We start from the raw sequence: 17,776 nt of genomic DNA, 5'->3' as shown, positions 1-17,776 counted from the left end.
AGGCTCTGGAAGTCCCTATTCCTTTGAAGGGAATTGACTCTACACCTTTAGCTATGAATAAACCTCAGTACTGGACACAAGTGACCATGCGTATGACTCCCGTTCATCAGGAGGTGATTCGCTTCCTGGTGTTGTATAATTTACATGATGTTCTAGTACTTGGTCTGCCATGGTTACAAACTCATAATCCAGTCCTTGACTGGAAAACAATGTCTGTGTTAAGCTGGGGATGTCAGGGGGTTCATGATGATGCACCTCCGATTTCTATCGCTTCATCTACTCCTTCTGAGGTTCCTGTATTTTTGTCGGATTATCGGGATGTTTTTGAGGAGCCTAAGCTCAGTTCGCTTCCTCCTCACAGGGATTGCGATTGTGCTATAGATTTAATTCCTGGTAGTAAATTTCCTAAAGGTCGTTTGTTCAATCTGTCAGTGCCAGAGCATACTGCTATGCGGGATTATGTTAAGGAGTCCTTGGAAAAGGGACATATCCGTCCATCTTCGTCCCCTTTGGGAGCAGGTTTTTTTTTCGTGGCCAAGAAAGATGGGTCCTTGAGACCTTGTATAGATTATCGTCTTTTGAATAAGATTACCGTAAAATATCAGTATCCTTTGCCTTTGTTGACTGATTTGTTTGCTCGCATTAAGGGGGCTAAATGGTTCACTAAGATTGATCTCCGGGGTGCGTATAATCTTATACGAATAAAGCAAGGTGATGAGTGGAAAACCGCATTTAATACGCCTGAGGGCCATTTTGAGTATTTGGTAATGCCTTTCGGACTTTCTAATGCTCCTTCAGTCTTCCAGTCCTTTATGCACGATATTTTCCGTGAATATCTGGATAAATTTATGATTGTGTATTTGGATGATATTTTGGTTTTTTCTGATGACTGGGAGTCTCATGTTCAGCAGGTCAGGAAGGTGTTTCAGGTCCTGCGGGCTAATTCCTTGTTTGTAAAGGGCTCAAAGTGTCTCTTTGGAGTCCAGAAGATTTCTTTCTTGGGGTATATTATTTCCCCTTCTACTATTGAGATGGATCCCGTCAAGGTTGGGGCTATTTGTGACTGGACGCAGCCTGCATCTCTTAAGAGTTTGCAGAAGTTCTTGGGCTTTGCTAATTTCTATCGTCGTTTTATAACTAATTTTTCTAGTGTTGTTAAGCCTTTGACGGATTTGACTAAGAAGGGTACTGATGTTGCTGATTGGTCTCCTGCGGCTGTGGAGGCCTTTCAGGAACTTAAACGCCAGTTTTCTTCTGCTCCTGTGTTGCGTCAGCCTGATGTTTCGCTTCCTTTCCAAGTTGAGGTTGATGCTTCCGAGATTGGAGCGGGGGCGGTTTTGTCACAGAGAAGCTCCGATTGCTCGGTGATGAAGCCATGTGCGTTCTTTTCTAGAAAATTTTCGCCCGCTGAGCGGAATTATGATGTGGGTAATCGGGAACTTTTGGCCATGAAGTGGGCATTTGAGGAGTGGCGTCATTGGCTGGAGGGTGCTAGACATCGTGTGGTGGTCTTGACTGATCACAAAAATCTGATTTACCTTGAGTCTGCCAGGCGTCTGAATCCTAGACAGGCTCGTTGGTCACTGTTTTTCTCTCGTTTCAATTTTGTGGTTTCATACCTGCCAGGTTCAAAGAATGTGAAGGCGGATGCTCTTTCTAGGAGTTTTGTGCCTGACTCCCCTGGAAATTCTGAGCCCACTGGTATCCTTAGGGATGGGGTGATTTTGTCGGCCGTATTCCCAGACTTGCGACGTGCTTTGCAGGAGTTTCAGGCGGGTAAACCTGATCGTTGTCCGCCTGAGAGACTGTTTGTTCCGGATAGCTGGACCAGTAGAGTCATCTCTGAGGTCCATTCTTCTGCGTTGGCAGGTCATCCTGGAATATTTGGTACTAGAGACTTGGTGGCCAGGTCTTTTTGGTGGCCTTCCTTGTCTAGGGATGTGCGTTCTTTCGTGCAGTCTTGTGAGGTTTGTGCTCAGGCTAAGCCTTGCTGTTCTCGAGCCAGTGGATTGTTGTCACCTTTGCCTATCCCGAAGAGGCCTTGGACGCACATTTCCATGGACTTTATTTCGGATCTCCCTGTCTCTCAAAAAATGTCCGTCATCTGGGTTGTGTGTGACCGCTTTTCTAAAATGGTTCATCTTGTACCCTTGCCTAAGTTGCCTTCCTCCTCTGAGTTGGTCCCTCTGTTTTTCCAGAACGTGGTTCGTTTGCATGGGATTCCGGAGAACATCGTTTCTGACAGGGGATCCCAGTTTGTGTCTAGATTTTGGCGGACGTTCTGTGCTAAGATGGGCATTGATTTGTCCTTTTCGTCTGCATTCCACCCTCAGACGAATGGCCAGACGGAGCGAACTAATCAGACCTTGGAAACTTATTTGAGGTGTTTTGTTTCTGCTGATCAGGATGACTGGGTTACCTTTTTGCCGCTGGCCGAGTTTGCCCTTAATAATCGGGCTAGTTCTGCTACCTTGGTTTCTCCTTTCTTTTGTAATTCGGGGTTTCATCCTCGTTTTTCCTCTGGTCAGGTGGAGCCTTCTGATTGTCCTGGAGTGGACATGGTGGTGGATAGGTTGCATCAGATTTGGAGTCATGTGGTGGACAATTTGAAGTTGTCCCAGGAGAAGGCTCAGCAGTTTGCTAATCGCCGTCGCCGCGTGGGTCCTCGACTTCGTGTTGGGGACTTGGTGTGGTTGTCTTCTCGTTTTGTTCCTATGAAGGTCTCTTCTCCTAAGTTCAAGCCTCGGTTCATCGGTCCTTATAGGATCTTGGAAATTCTTAACCCTGTGTCGTTTCGTTTGGATCTCCCGACATCGTTTGCTATTCATAATGTGTTCCATCGGTCGTTGTTGCGGAGGTATGAGGTACCTGTTGTTCCTTCGCCTGAGCCTCCTGCTCCGGTGCTGGTGGAGGGAGAATTGGAGTATGTTGTGGAGAAGATCTTGGATTCTCGTGTTTCCAGACGGAAACTCCAATATTTGGTCAAGTGGAAGGGTTATGGTCAGGAGGATAATTCTTGGGTGGTTGCCTCTGATGTTCATGCTGATGATTTGGTCCGCGCTTTTCATAGGGCTCATCCTGGTCGCCCTGGTGGTTCTCGTGAGGGTTCGGTGACCCCTCCTCAAGGGGGGGGTACTGTTGTGAGTTCTGTTTTTGGGCTCCCTCTGGTGGTTACTGATGGTACTGGGTGATTTGTGTTCTGCTGTCTCTGGTGTCCACCTGTTCTATTAGGATTTGGGAGTTTCCTATTTAACCGGGCTTATTTGTCATTTCCCCGCCGGCTATCAAGGTTATCAGAGTGTTTTGTTACCTCAGCTTCTGGCTTCAGTAATCTTCAGGACAAGCTAAGTTTTTGTTTTTCTTGTTCCACGTTTTGATTTATTTTTGTCTTGTCCAGCTTGCTTGTTTCTTTGCTGCTGGTTGCTCTAGCGGGCTGTAATTGCTCCTCATGTTCCATGAGTTGGAACATGAGTTCAAGTAATTACAGGATGGTTTTTTGAAGGGTTTTTTGCTGACCGCGCAGTTTACTTTTGTATCCTCTGCTATCTAGTTTTAGCGGGCCTCATTTTGCTGAATCTGATTTCATACTGTGTATGTGCCTTCCTCTCATTTCACCGTCATTATATGTGGGGGGCTGCTATTTCTGTGGGGTATTTCTCTGGAGGCAAGAGAGGTCTGTGTTTCTTCTAATAGGGGAAGTTAGATCTTCGGCTGGTGCGAGACGTCTAGGATCAACGTAGGCACGTTCCCCGGCTATTGTTATTTGTGTGTTCAGGTTTAGGGTCGCGGTCAGCTCAGGTTCCATCACCCTAGAGCTCGTTGGTGCTTGTCCTTTTGTGATTCCCTGCCATTGGAATCATGACACTACTCTGCAGAATGTATTTTTTCTTTGAGTGAGAGAGAAAGGGGGACCAGTTAGGATTTTTGCTATGAGGGGCCCATGATTTCTTTGCCTGCCCATAATTCTGTTGCAATCAAAATTATTGAACCCCCATTGCAATTTAAAAATCTAATAAGAAAAAATCAGCACTCCCAAATACTCCGTGGAAGATAGACGCCCAGAGTCGTTAAAGTCAGGAACTAGGATAGACTAGTATAATAGAAGCAAACAAATCTCCAGCGTCAAAAGCATGAGGAGCATAGATAAGTTAAAAAATAACTTTTAATAGTCCAAATATAAAAACATGGGTAACTAGACACCACAAGTAGAGATATATCAGTATAAACTGACGCCTTTCAGCGGAGAGCCTTAATCATGGTCTGTGGTGTCCAGTTACGCATGTTTTTATATTTGGGCTATTAAAAGTTAATTTTTAACATATCTACGCTCCTTTTGCTTTTGACGCTGGAGATTTGTTTGCTTCAGTTATACCCATTGCAGTTTAGGTTTATTAGCAAAATTGCCAAACTTTTTGCTGACTGCAAGTAACCAAAGTAGAACAATATAATTAGCTGAACACAACTAATATAATGAGTGGTTTCTCCGTATCCAAAACAAAATACAATTTTTAATGACCAATACAGTCTCAGAACAACTCAACCCCTTTCTGAAAATCATCTTTAGTACCTAGTAGAGCTATGACCTGCTGCATATATGATACATTGCCAGACCCCAGCTTCTGGTAGCGTTTCTGAGGAATATTAGCCCATTCCTCATGGGCAGCGGTCTCCAGTTCTGTAATATTCTTGGGTTTTCTTGATGCAGCTGCCTTCTCCAAAACCCCATGTACCTGTGGTTGCTTCCTGAAGAAGAAGTGTTTGAAACTTCGAAACGCATAGAATAATTCACGAATATCTTTCATCCATCCATCTCTGGACTGAGGTCTTTATTCATTTAGCAGTGCGGAATATATTCACAAATATCCTTTTTTCATCCAAAGAACACGTGATGTCACTTATGAAATCCTCGATTATTTACATTAGACGTGCTTGAGACAACACCTGGTTTACAACTGTGGCTCTAATGGGGCATTTTAGTCAGATGGATGGTTCTTTTAAAGTGGCATTTTGTGTTGAATTTTGAAAAAAAACACTGGTTATATTAGTTCTGTAAAAAAAAATCTTGGTTTATTGCAAACAGCAGAAAATTTCACATTTTGCAAATAAACGGAATGTGCAGTGGGGATTTAATACATTTGACTACAGCTCCAAATCTCTCAGATGGGAACACACCTTTATTTGTGAAATACATCTCAAGATATTAAAATTAATAAGGAGAACATATATATATATATATATATATATATATATATATATATATATATATATATATATATATATATAAAATCTAATATATAAAGCTGAATGTGTGTGTGTGTGTATGTCCGGGATTAGCATCTGCACCGTCGCAGCTACAGCCACAAAATTTTGCACAGTCACAAGTCTGGACTCCGAGAGCGTCATAGGCTATGTTGTGAGGCGAAATTTTAACCCCGCACGTTCCAATTCACCAATTTTGCCCCTATCTACATAATGGGGAAAAAGTGAAAGGAAAAGTGTTGGAGGCAAATTGACAGCTGCCAGATGTGAACAAGGGGGACTTAAAGAATGAGAGTGATGGCGCCAAAGGGTATATACCATACAGTTGCTAAAGTGGGGCCCCGACATGGGATACTCACCACACATGGGGATATGAACACACACACAAAATGCGCCACACACTACCACGTGCTTCAACACATATATGACTCTCAGCACACATTTCACCACATATACACCAACCTCGCCACATAAAAGTTGAAACACAAAAGTCGCCGCGCAAAACTCGCCACATGCAAAACTAGGCTCACGCAAAACTCACCACACGTGCAAAACTCACCTCATGGAAAACTCGCCACACGCAAAACTTGCACACGCGGAAAAATTGCCACATTCACAAAAGTTGCAACACATGCAAAAGTTGCCTCACACAAAACTTGCACATTCTCAAAACGCACCACACATAAAACTCGCCATGCGCAAAACTTGCTGCACACAACTTGCTACACTAACCTGTCACATGCAACTCGACACACAAAAAGTTGCTACACGCATGTCGCCACACAAAACTCATCTCACAAAAGTCGCTACATGCAAGTAGCCACATGCAACTCAACACACACAACTTGACACATGAAACTCGCTCTAAAACACACACAAGTCTGGTATTATCCTTCAAAAACACACAGGTATATACTATATACAGGAGGAGATGACATACAGGTATATACTATATATAGGAGGAGATGACATACAGGTACATACTATATACAGGAGGAGATGACATACAGGTAAATACTATATACAGGGAAGATGACACACAGATATATACTATATACAGGAGATGACACACGTATATACTATATACAGGAGGACATGACACACAGGTATATACTATATACAGGAGGAGATAACATACAAGTACATAGTATATACAGGAGGAGATGACACACAGGTATATACTATATACAGGAGGAGATGACACACAGGTATATACTATATACAGGAGGAGATGACACACGGGTACATAGTATATACAGGAGGAGATGACACACAGGTACATACTATATACAGGAGGAGATGACACAGGTATATACTATATACAGGAGCAGATGACACACAGGTACATACTATATACAGGAGGAGATGACACACAGGTATATACTATATACAGGAGCAGATGACACACAGGTGTATACTATATACAGGAGGAGATGACATACAGGTACATACTATATACAGGAGGAGATGACATACAGGTATATACTATATACAGAAGATGACATACAGGTGTATACTATATATAAAGGAGATGACAAACATGTATATACTGAGGTGAAAATGAGGGGTGTGAGGTGAAAATGAAAATGTGTGAGTGCAAAATGAGAGGAGTGAGGGAAAATAGTGGAGTGATCGGAAAATGACAGATGTGAGGTCGAAATGACAAGTGTTAGGGGGGAATGAGAGGAGTGAGGGGTAAAATAAGAGGTGTAAGGGAGAAAATGAAAGGCGTGATGGGAAAATAAGAGAAGTGAGGTACTTTAACTAACCACAGATATTTACTATGCCCAGGCAACGCCGGGCTCTTCAGCTAGTGTATATATATATATATATATATGTATGTATGTATGTATGTATGTATGTGTGTGTGTGTGTGTGTGTGTGTGTGTGTGTGTGTGTGTGTGTGTGTATGTATGTATATATATATATATATATATATATATATATATATATATATATATAACATATATATTACATATATCTGAGAAAGCATGTGTTGTTGTTCCCTTTATATGATGAAATACTCTTTTTATACATCATTTTCCTTGAACCTATAACCTTACTGCAAATGAGATGTGTGATGACCAATTAATAGCCGCATATGTTGGATCAGAAATGAATAGGCTTAGCTCTCTTTGGACAGACTAACACAATGATATACGCATTTTTCTTAGGTCTGAAAGGAAATATGTGATATCTTGTGCAAATAAAGCTGTGCTCATTAGCCATCACAGTCAAGATAGGTGTGAATTGCGAAAGTAAATGATTAAATTGTGCAGTGTAATATTGTAGACAGATTCTAAGGTTTCATTACGGCGCTATTTGTATGATAAATATCTACTAAACACAGCTTCTCCCTATGGTACAAGAGAGACTGGAATATGTAGAAGAGAATTTACATGAATCTTGATTACTTAGTAACTTGTGGAGTGATTTAGACAAAGTGCATCACTTCAGAGTTGACAAGATGCCAAACATAACGTCAAGTACGGAGCTACAGACCTGTGCCCATTAAATGCAGCGTCCAGGATAGACTTGCTTGTCAACCATCAAATATTGTAATTTTATATTACAGTGGAGACTTTATGATTTTGACTGTAGATATGGTGTGTTTTATGTAAATCCCCTGAAATTGTACCATGTATTTACCAAGATATTTTGTTGGCTTCTTAAAAGAAAATCTGTTTTGTACCTTCTGTAACTACTGGGAAGGACCAAATATTAAATAATGTTCATGTCTAAAAGATAAGATCTAGTAATAAAATCCTCCCTGATACATACCTACAATACATTCCCTTTTTAGTTGGATACCTGGGACTATCTTAAGGATAGGCAATCAATATATAAGTTCCGAACAACCCCTCTAATAAAATGTATTAATTTTTTATTCATAAATTTTAAGTAGCGTTAGTCGCGAAAGACCTTTTAGAGACCTCATTGCCTTCTTACTACGGTATATGCAAATAAATTAATAGCTTTCATCATAATTGTACCAACTAAATAGTAAAGAAACACAGAAGTAACGTCCAGTAGAAGTAGATATCTATTTGTGGTCTCAAAAAAATTCATATCTGTGAATGAATGCCCCAGGCAAGAGCAGTGCTCAACATTGTCCTCTGCACAGCTGAAGTGTCGTCTCAGCTCTAAGTTTACATATCACAGGCATCTATGCCCTCCAGATGATTTTAGGCTAAATAAAGGGCTTGTAAGGAAATAAGAAAGTGCCCCAGGCCTTTCCAAGCATCTGCAGGCTACTGTGTGGTATGAGTCTGCCATGCTTCGCTTACCACTAGAGCAGAGCAGCTTGCATCTTTCATCTTGGTTATCTGGTCGCCCCGTCTCAATTTTTTTTCTTTTACAGTACATAAGGCAATGAATTACTATCTCCACTCAGTAACCTGTTCTTGGAGTCTACTGTAAAGCTAGCCTATTATGTCAACACACATACCTAAATTTCTGGGCACAGTAACAGCTGAGACTAGCAAGCTTGTGGATCATCTCTTGTGTGTCCTCGAGGAATACATTTGGCATCAATTTCCATATCCACTCAAAGGGGTCTCTGGGGGCCATTCTTAAGGCCCTGATTATGATCCAAGTACTGTCCAAAAGTTGGAACGGTTTGGATTTGACTTTGTGAATGCCAATGACACACTGGCTAAGCATGCTTCGTTAAACTCTCTTGTCAAGCCTCCCATATACATAGGTGTACCTAGCTATACCTCCATACCTAGAAGGGAAAATCTACTCTGCACATATCCCACTGATTTACTAAGTATTCTTCACCTTCTCTGCTGCATCTTCCATGTAACCGTATTTGTGCTTTTCATCACTTTCTTCCTCTATCAACATATGGTGACTGGAAATGTAGTTTGAAAGGGCTGGTGTTATTGTTTGTATTTAAAAATTGGAATTTGGTTCTTTTATGTTGTTTTTTGTTCTCTGTCCTTCTTTACTATTCTCTAAGCATCAGCAGGTTTCTGTAGTTTTTGGTCATATGTACAATGTCAATATCACTGATTGTGGTATCATGGTACTGTTCTAAGTATTACTTGTGTAACCTACCTACTATTTTTCATACTTAGGCCGTGGTTCATCAAGACTGGCATAAACTACTGCTTGCTAGTAGTTTACATATGATACTTGCATTCATTCTATAGTTCTTGTTGTTTGCGTTTACCCCAAACTGTAACCATGTGCTAATTGAGCGTGTAAGTAAAATATCCAGTCACGCTTTGGTACAACTGAATTTGCATAATGTGTTGTTCATCAACTTTTCATGATATTAGCAAAGCTTGCCCAGAAATCTCCTGACTGCCATTGTTTTCGGTTTGGCTTCAATCAATTCTGCCCTCTTTGACTGCTATCACCCATCTAAAATGTGCCTATTTCGTCATTAACTCAACTCCATGTTATATATTGTGCAGTTTCCAGTTTTGTAGGCATATCCGCTTTTTTGTGCTTTTCTAGTGTGGGCCATACCTAAATACTGAGATCAACATGTCGCAATTCTCCCTAACCTGTCCAGATAGACTTCTTTACAACAAGCTGAAGCTTCCCATTTTTCTCTATTGACATTGATTAATGATTGAACACTGTATGTACAATATTCAACTAAACTACAAGATTTCCTGAGAAAAACCGACTTGAACGCCATCTCCCTAGAAATGAGTATAGTTTTCAATCTGAGGGTAAATGCACACGTTAAGTATTTGAAGCAGAATTTTCAGCACCAAAACAGTGTTTACAGTACCATCAAAATGAATAATTTTTTTGCTTTTCAGCTTTAAAGCAGATTCAAATCAGCATATCAATTCTTTTAGTATTTTGTGCTGCATTCACCCATTCTAACGAATAGGGGGTAAAATGAATAAAAGAAAAACATTAAAAAGGCATCTTTTTTCCTGCCAAATGATTTGTTTTTAGTGCAGAAATTCTCTTGCAAATACTCATTGTGTGCACAGTACCCTGATGATGTTACGCTAGCAGGTGGCGCACGTGGTTCATGGACCCACAGTGCAACTGACTGGACTTACCCTGGGGGGCGTAACTAAGCAGCTACCTTGGTGTTCACTGGAGCCTCCAGTTGTGAAGTCAGGCTTGTGCAGCAGGCAGGTGCCAGTCCAAGGAGGCGTCCGGCAGTAGCAGCTACTAGTAGCAGACAGGGCAGGACAGCTACTAGGGACATGTTCGGACTGTTCAATTTCTAGATATCCGACAGGTTGGACTATTGCGACCGGTACAGACACACAGGGCTCCGGAAACCTGTTCAGGTGCCACCGATGTGGCCACGGGGTACCAATACTGCAGACGCAGCTACAGGGAAACGTAACTTACTCAGGACTACAGGGACAGAATATGGAAGGATATTACTATAATAGACTATGGGAACATAGGATACAGGATTAGCTTTAACAGACCTGGGACGGGGGACCTGGCAACATACAGTTGCAAGCACCAGCACACCTAACACTAAACTATAGGGGTTGTTCGGGCGCCTCCCAATTTGGGAGAGTGCCTTATATGCAAGATGCCTTCCAGCTATTGGCTGGGAGACACCTTGCAGGTAATTACTTTAACAATATGTCTCCCAGCTGTCAACTGGGGGCATTTTGCTATGTGCACGCACTGCCCCTTTAAGAGCAGGGGAGTACGCCACCGTAGCACGGTGCGGCACACAAAGAGCAGAATGCGGAGACACACGGGAATTCTGCTGCGGCCGTGACAATGAGTAAGCTGGCGTCCGTGCATGGTGAGAGGGGGACCATGTGGAGGCGCTGGCAGACGTAACAGATGTTTTGTGCCCTGGACTTGATGCATTCCCGTATTCTTTAGCTGGGCCCTCCTCCGACTCCGCAGTGCAGCCACTACACCTTTCTCTGTGTCAGATCTTAGATGGCTAACTTATTTCCAAAACACTTTGGGGCCCATTCATCAAAGCATTTACACCACAAACGTGGCATAAAAGCTTTGAAAAGTCACAATTTTTTTTTCACTACGTGCCGTTGCTAAAAAAAAAAAAATCTTGCTACTTTTGGCGTTTTGCACAATAGTTTGAAACAAAACTGATGTGGTGCGATCCTGCGCTACGCCTGTCTTAATGAATCTACGCTTTCTCTCAGTTTGATCCAGCTTACAATTAACATACTACTGGGTCGTTCCATGGTAACTTTCGTTACATTCACAAGCCAAAAACTGGCTACAGACTGACACAAAAAGGAGTGAATGTATATTGTACATTAAACTATTCTCAATAGATTTCAACACAGTTTCATTTTTCGGCAATAAAATTAAATACAAAATACGGTACAGTGTTATTACTTGGTAACTTGCGTTACAAAAAAAGGAAAGGCAATTGTTCTTCATGAGTCTGCCAAATTCTCTGTTCTGGTAAACAGGAGAGAAGCACTATTTTTATTGTATTAAAACACCATAGTCCCAGCAACTTTAAAAAAATATATTTTAACCTCTCAAGTTAAAAGCAACAGTTTTTATCTCAAGAAATATAGATAACTTATGTTACTAAGCTGATGGTAACTTACGTTACAATATGTTACCATCCATTGGATTAACCTTATTGTAAGGGAAGTTACCATCATCTTTGTAACGTAAGGTACTATGTCCAAAGACATACTGATAGGGAGTTTAGAATGTGAGCCCCAACGGGGACAGTGATGATAATGTGTGCAACTTGTAAAGCGCTGCGGAATATGTTAGCGCTATATAAAAATAAAGATTATTTATTTATTATTTATTTATTACTATATTGTGTTGTAATGTAAGCTTCTATGGAATGACCCTACTGTTTGGAGACCACATGCTCCTAAATTGTCCTACACAGTACTCTATACCCACACAACTGGGGCAGCAATATTTTACTTGCTTATAGCCCAAATAATTCACTTTATAAGCACTTTACATATATCATCACTGTCCCCACTGGGTCTCACATTCTTAATTTCCTATCAGTATGTCAGCCACTTTGGCTCCATTCTTCCTCAGTCATTTTCCTTTTTACCCTCAATGCCACTGGTTAGTTTTTCCACTTACTTTCATAGGAAATGGGTTCTTACATGTATTCATTCACACATGATGACTTCTCACTGGAAGATGTTGACGTCATTCATCTGTTTCCCACAACTCACCATAAATAGAGCTGTTGGAAGCTGCTAGCACATTTGGTATTTGCTATAATATAATTGCTTGTAAAGTGCAATTAATCTTTTGTCTTTATTTCTCTTAAAGCAAACCATAGAACAGAAAAGGGGAATATCAGGGTACAGTGACACCCAGGAAGAATTGGAGAGAGTGTCTGCCTTGAAGAGCGAAGTAGATGAAATGAAAGGGCGAACCCTAGATGATATGTCCAACATGGTAAGTAAATCTGCAATTTTCTAAGCAACATAAATTATTGCAGCTTTACCAGAGTTATATAACATTAGAAAAAGAGTCTGCTAGACAATCATTTTGACTTTAGTAGTGTAGTGTCAATATAGGTGTATAAATTACTCATTGTAAAGAGATGGTGTACAGGAAACATTATGAATGAATACATTAATTGTATACATATTTGTATAATTTAAATTAATATTGATCCATGCAGTATTTTAGATAATAAAGTAAAAATGCCTCTCAAGACTTCATGTTTGACAGTATGGACAATATATATTCTCCATAATAACTCAATGAAATACTCAAATAACTTAGTAAAACAACATTTAAAGCTACATGTTGTAGTTGCCTATAGATAATAGTAGTTGACACAGGCGCTCGCTCACCTATGCTCACAATGATTTTTATAATTCACTCTATTTCTGTATGTTTCTTTAGGTAAAGAAGTTAAACTCCATGATAGAAGCAAAAAAATCAGCATTGGCTCCTGTTATAAAAGAGCTAAGGCCTTTGCGCCAGAAATGCCAGGTTTGTACAAATCGAAATATATATTACAGATGTGGGGGGAAGGGAGTTGTTGTTTTTTTATTACAAAATGTGCCTATGTATTTTTGTGCTTTGACTAGTTTATAAACATCAGGTACTGAATATATACTTATACAGTAGTGAAGGGTGATGTCACGCACCTGAATTTGTGTCACGTTGGAGATGCAAGTTGTCTCTTCAGAGAGGCCTTGAACTCTAGTGCCATCTATTGGAAGTAGCGATCCTACAAGTCATTATTGACCATTTAACGAGCCTTGCAATATGACTTGGGATAAAAGCCAAATCCGAATCTCAATTTGCAGACACGGTGTTTCGGGGTGTTGCTACTCATCAGTACAAGGTGTCAGATCTGATATGGCTATGGGGTAAGGTTTGTAAGGGATAAGGTTTCTCCTTGTGGAGAGTGACATGCCAGGTCTGGCACGCCAGTATGAGGAGACTTAAATGCCATGCATGCTTCTCTGGGATATAAAATATGCAATGTGTCTCTTCATGGAGTAAGATGACTTGAACTCTAGTGCCACTTATTAGGGGTAGCAATCCTACAAGTCAATATCGACCCTTTAGCGAGCATTGCCATATAACTTAGAATAAAAGCCAAATCAGAATCTGTCAAGTTGCAGTTCATTTTTGTTGTACTTGGTAGAGAAAGAAGGCTTCATCTGTCGTACTGAAATGATACCTGTTGTATTGTAGGCTAAATGAGATGCCAAGACACTTGTCTGAACGCGGTGTTAATTTCTCATATAGCTGCTTAATCTACTGTCCTTGATGGTAATACAAGACCTCCCATGTTGCTGCCCATAGTGTTAGTGCCAGCTGTGCATTTCATTCATTTGTGGAATTTTATTTAAAAAATGTCTCTAAAGATATCTGCTGTAGATGCTGTCCAGCTACCATAATTAAACTTCATTATGATCACTTTCATGCAACATTAAACTTGGGGGGGGGAAAACATTTTGGTGCCTTGAAACAGGTCATCATAGTGGTTACTTCAGAACATCTTGGTTTAGCCGACATGTGTCTGTGTAAAGTATCAGACAGAACACATACTCCCCTGCCATGTGTGAAAGTGGAATGAAACACATCTGCTGTGTGCCGGGATGACAGACTGAAGCTGCTGACTGACGGGAACGTACATTTCTCTGTGCCATGTGCTTGATGTCCCGTAGTACGTGCTGACATGAATCTTTGCCCTTTTCACATTAGGAGCTGACCCAGGAGTATGATGAAAAGAAAGCCCAATATGACAGCTGCGAGGCTGGCCTGGAGAGTAACTGCTCGAAGCTAGAGCAGGTATCACTTTCTTTATCGTGTGAAGTCTCTTCTCAATATGTCATGTACAACTACATTCAGGACTGCTCAATAAAGAGCCACCTTTATATGGCACAACCAGAAGTAGTAATGGGCATTGTATAAAAGATAACGCTCATTCCAACCAATCAGATTACAATTTTTGTTTCTACATTGCATTTCAGAAAATAGCAGCTGTAATCTGATTGGCTGCTATGTTTGTCTGATTAACTTTTGGTCTGCATGTTGTGTTTACAGGAGGCTCCGTTCATGCTATGTGAGTAATCGTTCAATGAAAAGTGTAGCTCCACTATTTTAATTTCAGAGACATAGCAGCAAAGTATATAATAAGAAAGTCAACAAAACAAGTTATTTTTGTGGCTGCTGTCTTGCTTCCCAGCATTATAAGGTTTCAGTGGTCAACTAGACAATTTGCAGTCTTCCTGCTTGCTGTCTTGGAAGGTTTCCCCTTCAATAAACCCCTATTGTAGATGTTCTCTACCTCAACTTCAAGTCATTGGTGCACCTACTAATGCTGGAAGATCATGCTAGTAGAGAGAGATAAATGCATCTGAGAAGAATGGGCACAGACGAAATAACCAGCCATGCCTTGAGGTCTGAAAAGCAGACCTAAAGTCCTGTTTAAATTGCCTTTGGGCTTGATTGTGGAATTATATGTTGATAGGCTTTTCTAATGTATACCTTCTACTGAAGGCTCCAAGATGCTCTATACAGGGACACACGTTAGCCATAGGCAGCCATGTAAACATAAAATAATATATATATATATATTATATAAATATTTATTATATATTTATACATATATACATGCACACTGCATGACCCCTGTTATAGGTAGGGAGCGCTGTGTGTGCTCCTCAGGATATATGCATGGAGGCGTATCTGTGGTTATAATGCTGATAATGAGATAGTGACCGTCAGGATTGTAAATGGCTGGTATGTGTCGCAGAGGGAGTCTGCGCTGTAAGCCTGAAGTAATGTTGTTCTGGGACCCGTAGTCCGGCAAGTGTTTGTATAGTTGTGAAGGGAGGCTTACTGGGCTAGATTAAAGGTTGGGTGGGTCGAACTAGCCACACACACCTCCCATCTATGGAAGTGGTTACAACTACATAATGTGAACATGGTGTGGTCACATGGTGGGTAGTCTCTGCAATGGAGTCTGTTGTGCTCTCTGTAATGGAGAGTGTGTAGATCCTGGACAGCTTGTGTGTTGGGAGGTCCTGTGTGTGGGCCAGATCCTTGAACAGCGCACTGAGAGGCCGTGGATCTGGAAGACTGGTGTGTTGGGAGATCCTGGGAGTAGGATCGGATCCCTGATAAGCGCACTGAGAGACTTGTGTGTTGGACTGTCCCAGGTGGGGACGAACATCCTGAACAGCACACACAGCGGCCTGTGTTGGAAGTTCTGGGAGTAGGACTTCCTGAATAGCACAACCTGTGTTGGAAGATTCTGGGAACTAGGACTTCCTGAAGACCACATGGGAAGGAGTGTATGCAGAGTCTGTAATGGCACTGCATTGGGGGAGCTACAGCCCGTCTGAGTATCTGGACTAACTGATATGTGCCTGCCAGGCAAGTGGATGATCCCGGTCCGGCAGTTTCCCTGGAGGAGAGAGGACTGACAGGAGTCAGCGTGTAGAAAAGGAGCTCCTGGAAGGTAACCCAGAGTATGGGGAACTGTGTGCACTGACAGGGGGTAAGTAATGAAAAGTGTGGTCTCCCATGGTAACTGGACGAAATGAGGACCAGCATGTTTAGAGACTGCAAACTAATGTCGTGTGTGCTATATGACTAGAGACATTGATACGGCTTACGGACACCCCCGGGAACTAGTCAAGGAGGGCTGGCGGGTGTAGTGTCTGAACTGTGAGTTAAAGCCGTATATGAAATACCTAAGTTAAAGGGACACTGTCACCTGAATTTGGAGGGAACAATCTTCAGCCATGGAGGCGGGGTTTTTGGGTTTTTGATTCACCCTTTCCTTACCCGCTGGCTGCATGCTGGCTGCAATATTGGATTGAAGTTCATTCTCTGTCCTTCATAGTACATGCCTGCACAAGGCAAGATTACCTTGTGCAGGCGTGTACTACGGAGGACAGAGAATGAACTTCAATCCAATATTGCAGCCAGCATGCAGCTAGCGGGTAAGGAAAGGGTGAATCAAAAACCCCGCCTCCATGGCTGAAGATTGTTCCCTCCAAATTCAGGTGACAGTGTCCCTTTAAAGCTGCAACTTAATGTCACCGTTTGGTGCCTATTGTGTTCTATAAAGTTTATAATGAACTGTGCATAACCTGGTTTATGACTGCATAATAAACGGCATGGACTGTTTTTTTGAGAAAAACGTGCCTGTGTGACTGAGTCCTGTTGCTAAGTGAGTGTCCCCCAACACATGCAGTAAGCGCTATCTCACAACAGTCATGGCGAAAGTGTTGGCACCCTTGAAATTGTTCCAGGAAATGAGGTATTTCTCCCAGAAACTTATTGCAATTACACATGTTTTGTTATACACATGTTTATTTTCTTTGTGTGTACTGGAACAACACCAAAAGATCACAGCAAAAAAACATACAGTGCCTTGCGAAAGTATTCAGCCCCCTGGAACTTTTCAACCTTTTTCCACATATCGTGCTTCAAACATAGATATACCAAATGTAATTTTTTGGTGAAGAATCAACAAGTGTAACACAATTGTGAAGTTGAAGGAAATGTATTGGTTACGGTACTTTAATTTTTTGTGGAAATTCTAAAACTGAAAAGTGGGGCGTGCAATTCGGCCCCTTTACTTTCAGTGCAGCAAACTCACTCCAGAAGTTCATTGTGGATCTCTGAATGATCCAATGTTGTCCTAAATGCCTAATGATGATAAATATAATCCACCTGTGTGTAATCAAGTCTCTGTATAAATGCACCTGCTCTGTGATAGTATCAGGGTTCTGTTTGAAGCACAGAGAGCATCATGAAGACCAAGGAACACAACAGGCAGGTCCGTGATACTGTTGTGGAGAAGTTTAAAGCTGGATTTGGATACAAAATGATTTCCAAAACTTTAAACATCCCAAGGAGCACTATGCAAGCGATCATATTGAAATAGATATCCAGAGCAAGAAAAGTAACAGCGCACTCACCGGTGTTGAGCCAGACTGGATCTGTTGAAGTGCTTGCAGCACGAAACAGCTGTCATCCGCATGTGTTCACCACCCTCCCTGCACCGCATGATTGCATGTGAATAAATCGCTTTTTGCTCAACACCGGTGAGTGCGCTGTT

The 17,776-nt window shown here is 41.4% G+C and overlaps 1 protein-coding gene across 2 annotated transcripts in view; it reads left to right on the top strand.

The window, feature by feature from the left end:
- IFT81 (intraflagellar transport 81) overlaps nt 1–17,776 on the top strand; it is a 251,786-nt gene that overhangs the window by 174,521 nt on the left and 59,489 nt on the right. For both annotated transcript variants that reach the window (XM_069755306.1, XM_069755309.1), the window contains exons 13-15: nt 12,502–12,630; nt 13,087–13,176; nt 14,404–14,490. In XM_069755306.1, coding sequence (XP_069611407.1) covers nt 12,502–12,630; nt 13,087–13,176; nt 14,404–14,490 — 306 coding nt within the window. The remainder of the gene's footprint in view (nt 1–12,501; nt 12,631–13,086; nt 13,177–14,403; nt 14,491–17,776) is intronic.

The sequence above is a fragment of the Ranitomeya imitator genome, chromosome 1 (assembly GCF_032444005.1).
Source record: "Ranitomeya imitator isolate aRanImi1 chromosome 1, aRanImi1.pri, whole genome shotgun sequence".
In the NCBI taxonomy this organism is placed as follows: Eukaryota; Metazoa; Chordata; class Amphibia; order Anura; family Dendrobatidae; genus Ranitomeya; species Ranitomeya imitator.
Note: the sequence above shows the minus strand (reverse complement) of the source record. Positions and strands in the feature narration are given on the sequence as shown.